The sequence below is a fragment of the Eumetopias jubatus genome, unplaced genomic scaffold (assembly GCF_037043125.1).
Source record: "Eumetopias jubatus isolate StellerSeaLion01/CBP00866 unplaced genomic scaffold, mEumJub1_p1.0 scaffold_9, whole genome shotgun sequence".
NCBI lineage: Eukaryota > Metazoa > Chordata > Mammalia > Carnivora > Otariidae > Eumetopias > Eumetopias jubatus.
In genome coordinates this window covers 95,261,423-95,269,745 of record NW_028274815.1, presented here as the reverse complement: position 1 = coordinate 95,269,745, position 8,323 = coordinate 95,261,423, and the positions used below count along the sequence as shown (strand labels likewise).

General features: G+C 54.4%; 1 protein-coding gene across 1 annotated transcript; it reads left to right on the top strand.

Moving 5' to 3' along the window:
• The first annotated feature begins 3,063 nt into the window (after nt 1-3,063).
• On the top strand, nt 3,064-4,608 carry INSM1 (INSM transcriptional repressor 1). The gene has a single exon (XM_028123724.1). It carries the CDS (start codon nt 3,064-3,066, stop codon nt 4,606-4,608), a length of 1,545 nt encoding a protein of 514 aa, XP_027979525.1.
• The last annotated feature ends 3,715 nt before the right edge of the window (nt 4,609-8,323 follow it).

Sequence of the window (8,323 nt, the reverse complement as noted above, 5' to 3'; positions counted from 1 at the left end):
CCGGCCGCCGGGGCACAGCGTGATGGCGCTTTGCCCTTCCCAGAAGAAGACAAATGTTTCGACCCGAAGTCCCCATAGGAATGGGGGACTGCAGGCGCGCAGATTTTGAGAAATGAGATCACTCAGAAGACAACGGAAACTTACGAGCAGGTGCAAGGCTGTACCTACTTGGAGATTGCTGGTGTGTGCGTGCGCCCTCAAGTCTAATTCTTCCCCAGTCCTGAGACATGGAATTAGTTTCTAATACTAGCACCTTTCAAGGTTCTATTTATTTTGACCGTACTCGTCTGAAAACAGATTTCACTTTCCCTGACAAGACTAAAAACCACAAACTAAGCCAAAGGTCCACTGAATCTCAGTATCTCAATAGTGTTCAATAGATTCTCTGGGCTTAATACAGAACCCGTTTGAATTCGCTGCATTCAGGAAGGATTTTGCTTTTTTTTTTTTTTTTTGCCCCCCTTTTACAATTATGGGTGTTGTTATTTTTAAAGGATTCACAAGGTGACTAACTCGCTGTTATCTGTTGAATGAAAGCAGTGTTACACATGCAAGACCAAATACCCGGCAGTCAGTTGAGGACGGCGGGCCTCGCCCCCGCCCTATTATTCCACAATCCAGATGGGATTCGTGATTAGAAAATAAAATTGGCCAAAGCTGTCCCGGAATCCCTCTCCTACTTCTAATTTCATCAGCAGTATTAATCAGCGTTCAAAAGAGCAAAGGAAATAACATCAGTTACTTTTAGATTGAAACATATTTATGAATATTAGATAAACTCATTTTAGAATTTCTAACTTTTTTGAGGACTAGCATTCACCGCAGTTAGCATTTTTAAAACGAGGGTGGGAGCTTTCAAAATATATTCCATTATATGTATTCTTCTCTTTCTAGTCTGAGTTAAAAAAAATCACAAACATAAAATCATCAAACATCTTTCCTTTTGATTAACCAACTTGATTAACCCTTTGATTAACTAAGCCTAACAATTGTCCCCATTACAACTTATCACTCATGTGCATTCTAAAAAAAAAAAAAAAAAGTCTGCTTAATTTCCCCGCCAGGGTATTTTCAGAGGGAAAATCCAAAAAACAATTAAATACCTTTAGTGGTATTAAGCATAAGCAAAACTCAGCATGATCTATATAGGAGCACAGAGCTTTCCAGAAAAAATGTCCGTTTCCTTCTCGCTCAATAAAGTGAGTGACATTTTCCTCACAACATAATGACATTTTCTGCAGCTTTGATTTGTTCCCTAGTGATGGGCGATCAGGCCCACTATGCACTCTTGGGGTTCTGCCCCGGTGCCCCGGAGATTCTGCCTTTTGTGTTTCCTTGGGGTTGGGCTGGTTAGAGGATGAAGGCAAAGGGCCCGATCTGGGTCCAAACGGGTCTGCCGGGGTGGTGGGTACAGGGTTGTGAGTGTGTGGATCTTCGCTGTTGTCTTTTCCTGGTGGCAAAGGGGGAGGCAGCTTGTCCTCTCCGAGGCCGCAGCCTGCCTCTGAGGACAGATTGCCCCCACCTCCCCCCGGCCGGCAGCACGCGTCTCTTTTGCGTCCAGATTGGCCGCGACCGGCGCTCAATAGCGGGAGGTTAATTTCCTTCACAAAGGTGAAGGGGGCACGGCTCCGGGGGGGCCCCCGCGCCCAGACAGGCGGCCCCTTTATTCCGCTGCGCCTTGATTGGAGCCCTTGATTTAGCATCTGATGTCAGCCGGCAGACAAAATGCCCGCTCCGAATGAAAATGCATGAGGCGGCGCAAGGAGAGCGGAAACCAACTTCAGCCAGGCGCACGCGGCCGACCGCGCGTTTCGGCCTTTGGCCAACTCCTTCCGAATCAGCCCAGCCCCGCGCCTCGCGGAGGCTGAGTGGCCTGGGCCGGGCTCCTCTAAGGATGCCAATCCTTGAGCCTCGGAGAACTTTAAAAAAAAAAGGAAGAAAGAAAAGAAAAAAGAAAGTTCAGAAATTCATGTTCCTTTTGGAACCCAGCCTAACTTGCCCCCCCCGCGCCCCGCCCCTGGGCTGCGTCTGCTAGCGATTAAAGAAGTGCGGTGCCAACTGTTTCTTAAAACTCGAGATAAAATCTTCCAGACGCACGCGGGCGCACGAAGGCCGCGAACGCAAACATCGCCCCCGGCTGCAGCCAGAAGGCCAGATCCTCTACCCAAGTTTGGAACCCCAGGGTCCCATTTTCGCTTGGGTCCTGGGTCCCGTGGCCCACCCGGCCGAGGCTCTCGGCCGCTCGGGCTTTGCCGCTATTTTCGATCTTTGATTATTTCCCAAACACCAGGCGGAGTCCCTGCGCCTCCCCCGACCCCTCTCCCGCCCCAGCAGCCGCACTCAGATCTCCCCGGCGCCTGCTGCTGCCCACCGCCGCCCCTACCCAATCAGCGCGCACAACTTCCCCCTCCGCTCCGGCTCGCGGATTGAACCCTCCTGACATATTTGGGACCATTCTTCTCCTTTGTTGCTATTTTGCTCGCGACCCGCGGGTAATCCCCGCGCGGGAGGGGGGCGTGCATTGTCGTGCTGATGGACGGGCCCATTTGGCGGCTCCGCGCCCCCCGGAGGAGAGACACAAAGCCCAGGCACGTGCGCCTCCCCATAGAGGAGCAGCAGACCGTGAAGGGAGGCGGGGCCGGGCGTGTGCCTGGGCCGGGCGGGGCGGCGGCGCCGGGCGGGGCGGCAGCGGGGCGCGCGCGGGGGCCCTGCGCCCTCAGGTACATCTGCCGCACCTACCGGGCGACCCCCGAGTCCCGGCCCCCTTTTTGCCGCCCCGTCGCCCTCCCACCCGACCAGGCGGAGGAGCTGCGGGCGCGCTGATTGGCTCCGGGGGAAGCGGGAGGCGAGAACAATGGCCCCCTCCCCCAGTTAAAAGGGAGCGGCTCCCGGCCCGGGGACAGGGACGCGCGTGCAGGGCGCAGAGCCGGGCCGAGCCGCCGCCGGCGCCACGCGAGTCCCGCAGCCGCCGCGCCCGGGCCATGGGCCGGGGGCACTGAGGGCCGCCAGGGCCGAGCGCGGAGGTGGGACCGAGCCAGTGCCTTGCCCTCGCGCCGCGCCAACATGCCCCGCGGCTTCCTGGTGAAGCGCAGCAAGAAGTCCACGCCCGTGTCCTACCGGGTCCGCGGCGGCGAGGACGGCGACCGCGCGCTGCTGCTCTCGCCTGGCTGCGGGGGCGCCCGCGCCTCGCCCCCGGCGCCGAGCTCCGGGCCGGGACCGCTGCCGCCGCCCGCCGAGCGCGCCCATGCGGCGCTCGCTGCCGCGCTCGCCTGCGCGCCCGGACCGCCGCCACCCCCGCCGGGCCCGCGGGCCGCGCACTTCGGCAACCCCGAGGCCGCGCACCCGGCGCCGCTCTACAGCCCCACGCGGCCCGTGAGCCGCGAGCACGAGAAGCACAAGTACTTCGAGCGCAGCTTCAACCTCGGGTCGCCGGTCTCGGCCGAGTCCTTCCCCACGCCCGCCGCTCTGCTCGGAGGCGGCGGCGGCGGCGGCGGCGGCGGCGGCGCGAACGGCACCGGCGGCGGCGGCACCTGCGGCGGCGACCCAATGCTCTTCGCGCCCGCGGAGCTCAAGATGGGCACGGCGTTCTCCGCGGGCGCCGAGGCGGCCCGCGGCCCAGGGCCCGGCCCCCCGCTGCCCCCCGCCGCCTCCCTGCGGCCCCCGGGCAAGCGGCCCGCGCCCCCCGCCGCCGCCGCCGCCGAGCCGCCCGCCAAGGTAGCCAAGGCCCCGGGCGCCAAGAAGCCCAAAGCCATCCGCAAGCTGCACTTCGAGGACGAGGTGACCACGTCGCCTGTGCTGGGGCTCAAGATCAAGGAGGGCCCGGTGGAGGCGCCGCGGGGCCGGGCGGGGGGCGCGGCGCGGCCGCTGGGCGAGTTCATCTGCCAGCTCTGCAAGGAGGAGTACGCCGACCCGTTCGCGCTGGCGCAGCACAAGTGCTCGCGCATTGTGCGCGTGGAGTACCGCTGCCCCGAGTGCGCCAAGGTCTTCAGCTGCCCCGCCAACCTGGCCTCGCACCGCCGCTGGCACAAACCGCGGCCTGCGCCTGCCGCCGCCCGCGCGTCCGAGCCTGAAACCGCTGCCAGGGCTGAGGCGCGGGAGGCGACAGGCGGCGGCAGCGACCGCGACACGCCGAGCCCCGGCGGCGTGTCCGAGTCGGGCTCCGAGGACGGGCTCTACGAGTGCCACCACTGCGCCAAGAAGTTCCGCCGCCAGGCCTATCTGCGCAAGCACCTGCTGGCGCACCACCAGGCGCTGCAGGCCAAGGGCGCGCCGCCCGCGCCTCCGGCTGAGGACCTACTGGCCTTGTACCCTGGGCCCGACGAGAAGGCGCCCCAGGAGGCGGCCGGCGACGGCGAGGCGGCCGGCGTGCTGGGCCTGAGCGCGTCCGCCGAGTGCCACCTGTGCCCGGTGTGCGGGGAGACGTTCCCCAGCAAGGGCGCCCAGGAGCGCCACCTGCGCCTGCTGCACGCCGCCCAGGTGTTCCCCTGCAAGTACTGCCCAGCCACCTTCTACAGCTCGCCTGGTCTCACGCGGCACATCAACAAGTGCCACCCGTCCGAGAACAGACAGGTGATCCTCCTGCAGGTGCCCGTGCGTCCGGCCTGCTAGAGCGCGCCCTCCGCCCCGCCCCCCCGCCCCGAACTGTGCCTTCACTTGGAGACCCACGAGGAGAGCGCGCCCTGCGCGCCCTGAACCCGCGTCCGCGCCGGGGGCGCCCGCCCCCGGTGAAAGTGTTGTCTCCGCTTCTCTCGGTGTGGCGTGACGGTAACCCCGATCCTCTCGTTGTGACTCCTTTTGGACCCCCCCACCCCCTTTTGCGTTGTGTCCCCTTTCCCTCCTTGGCGCAACAGGAGCCAATCTCTTTCTGTACAAGAGAGAAAAGCTGTACGCGTTTGTCTCGTGGTTGGAAGCTTCCCCCTTGGAGCGGAGAGCTGTTTTTCTTGCTAGTATTCGCTGTGTTCATGGTCTAGAAATGCGGTTTGCTCTCGCCTACCAATCTCTGCTCTCCATGTATGTAGCGTACGGGTTGTTTTGGGTGAATCTTGAGGAATAAATGCCTTTATATTTCACAGGCTGTAAATTGAACTTCCCACACGATTAGCTTTATTATGGCTTGTGAACTGCTGGAGTCTGGCTTTACCTTTTTGTATGTGAACAAATCAAATTGCTTAAAAAAGAGTTTTCTTTAGTATAGCCACAAATGCCTTGAACTGTTGTCTGTTTGGGATTGTTTTTGGGGGGAGGGAAGGGAATTTTCAGAAAATGCTGTAGAAACTGCCTCAATACTTCACGTAAGACTCTTTGGTTTTATCATCTTCGTTGAGGTAGGACTATATGAGTTTTCTTTAAATGTATATGTTGATTTATGAGTAATTGTTATTTATTCTTTATTTATTTATATTAATTATGAAGATTATGATATTATTTGATTGCAGATCTTTTTTTTTTTTTTGGTACACTTCCTCCCCCACCCCTTGCCACTCTTGACATTTCACTGTGCATTTTAGAAGAGAGCCTTTTTCTAAAGGAATCTGTTAAAAGTTTTAACTTTTATACCTGAATGAATTACAGACAACCTACCATTTTATTCTGCTTGGAGGGCCCCTGGAGCCCTCGTACAACCGACAGCTCTTACTTTTAAATGCAATCTCTTTTCTACATACATTATTTTCTTAATTGTTAGCTATTTATAGAAAGCTTCAATAGAACTGTTTCAACTGTATAACTATTTACTATTCAAATAAAAATATTTTCAAAGTCAAAGTAAGATGGATTTATTTCTGCATCATGCGGCTTCCATAAGGATTTAAAATGATTTCTTAAATGTCTGGTTTTTATTAAAGAAAAAAAAAATCCCACCACCCTCACTAGGATCATGGGTTTTCTAGCCGAGCCTGAACCTCTGGGGTCTGCCCTTCTGACCCTTCAAGGGTGTCACCTCAAAAAAAGTCAACAGGAGGGAGGAGAGGGCAAGTCAGGGACCCTCAGAAATGCACTGGAAGGTGGGGTTAGAATGAAAGCTGTGGAGACTTTTTCAGGGAAATCTACGTAAGTGCCCACAAGAATGTATCCTTTTGACCAAGGGATGTAGAGATACCATTTTAACTTAGCAGATCCTTCATGTCCCGACAATTTGGGACTCAGTGTAATAGTAATTCCTCACATAAATAAGGTGGGTAGTTTTGGGCTCTTAAGTACCAACTAGAAAAAAAGGAGAAATGATGTCATGGTCAGATTTCCAAAGTAAAGAAAACAAACCAGATCACATGTGGATACAACAGAAGTTAAACAACTGGGTTTGGGGTAAGGGCTCAAAAACAATTTTTCAATCAGGTGAGCAATCTGCTTTTGGGGGAAAAAAATGGAACACCATCTGTTTGGGGGTATTAAATTTAATAACAGGTCATTACAATGTTTTCCATTATGTGTCAGCTCTTTGAAGAACAATTCTGACGCTCACCAGTTAATATTTCAAGTTGTTTTCCTCTCTTTGAAACACTCCATTTCGGAGCTGTGCTCAACATCACAAGTGTGCATTTCCTTTTGTGGTGTGTTTTGCTACTTTTTTCCTGAGGCCCTCAGAAATCGAAGGCTTGTCCACCAAAACGATTTCAGAAATCTGCCCAGGAAAGGGTAGCCTGTTTGAAGGGTGTAGACAGGATGAGGGTGGGAAGGGCAGTCCATGAGAAACTTGGAAGGAAGAATTGGGAGAGATCATTTCTCAGATTCTGAGCCTAAAGTGTGGTGCGGGGAGAGGGTTTAATAAAAGGCTCAGCTGTCAGGAACACTGAATATTCCTCTCTTTGAGGGCCTGGCAACAGACTCAGAATGGTAATGGAGAAGCCACCACAGGTGAGTTGGTTCAGGGACAGATTGCATGTTGCCCTTTATTGCTGCTGACTGACTGTGTATATTAGCAGTTGGGAGAAACACTGGAGGACAAAATCTCAGTGCCTGCACAATTTGAAAGCACAGGGACAAAACAGTATTTATAACATCCCGGGAACTTTGAATGAAACAAAATAAAACTCAAATTTGCAGGTTGTTGGCTGTCCTGTCTGAGCAACACTCACAGGAGAGTTTTTAAATGTCCTCTCTGAATCACACCGTACATTAAACGATCCCTCATACTGAGGGATGTTCAGTGTATGTTCTATGCCAATAGAAAGTTTCCTGGGAGGCCCAATGGTTGGCCGCACACGACAAGTGAGGCCTGTCTGCAGTAATGGTAGCTTGTCATCTGTGTTTGGCTCCACTGATTTTCTTGTCCATAATCATAAAGCATAAATTCTAACATCCACCTTCATGAGGGCAAAGAAAATTTGGTTGTTCACCAATGTGCTCTTTCATCCCCCTCGGGAATATATTTCTGTGGACCAAATATGTCTTTTCTAAAATAGAAAGTAGAATTTCATTTGTGTGAGATGTTCAGTGAAATTGTATAGAAAATTGAACCCATTGAAGTTGACTAAATGGTGTCCAAGAAAGAGACAAGGTTTGTGTATTTCAAAGCTATGTACTAAGAGGGGTCAACAGAAAGGAAATCAGATTCTCTCTCTCTCTCTCTCTTTTTCATCCCTCCCTGGATAATAAGTTCACAAGCGTCCCTGATATAGAATACAAAGTGGAAATGTGCTCACCTTCTTTATAAATATGCAAAGGATGCCGAGGACATCCTATGTGTCTGAGGTTGCTCCATGCTTGGACAAGCTTCCCTGGAACCCACAAACAGCCACGCCCACTGCAGCAAGGGATTGGTGTGTGTTGGGGGGGAGGTGGTGGTTAGGAAAAGGGACAAGACCAAAGAGGGAGGAGCTCAAAGAGGGGGCCAAATAAAGGAAAGGATTTTATTTTTGCCGGTGGTCTACACACGTTTTCTATTCCCACACAAAGGTGGTGTCATAAAAGCAAAAGGCTGCTCCGGGTTCCCTGGTTCTGAAGTGAGCCTGCAGCTTTGCCCCTTTCTCCAGAGTTGATAACGTCCTCTGGATTCACGTTTCCCTGGAAACCTGGAGAAGTCAGGGCTCCTCCAGGCCTCAGAGCAGGAACCCTGGATGAACCCGCCCACCTGGGCCACCTACTCAAAGGCCTCCACTGTGGAGACCTGGTGCTCCTTCTGTGTAGCACCTCTGACCAGGCGCTCCCCCTGCCTTCAGAGGGTCCCAGGGCCTGCTGCTGGGTTCAGTCAGGGAGTCCCCAGGTTGCACGGGGGCTCCAGGGTAACTTGGGAGCCCCAGAAGCCAGGCCAGAGGCTCCACAGCTGCCCATGATGACCCATCAGAGAGCAGAGTCGAAGCCTGGAGCCAGGCAGGACCACAGCTGG

Excerpts from the sequence above, each read along its gene's own strand:
- INSM1 (XM_028123724.1), top strand. The coding sequence starts at position 3,064 with ATGCCCCGCGGCTTCCTGGTGAAGCGCAGCAAGAAGTCCACGCCCGTG.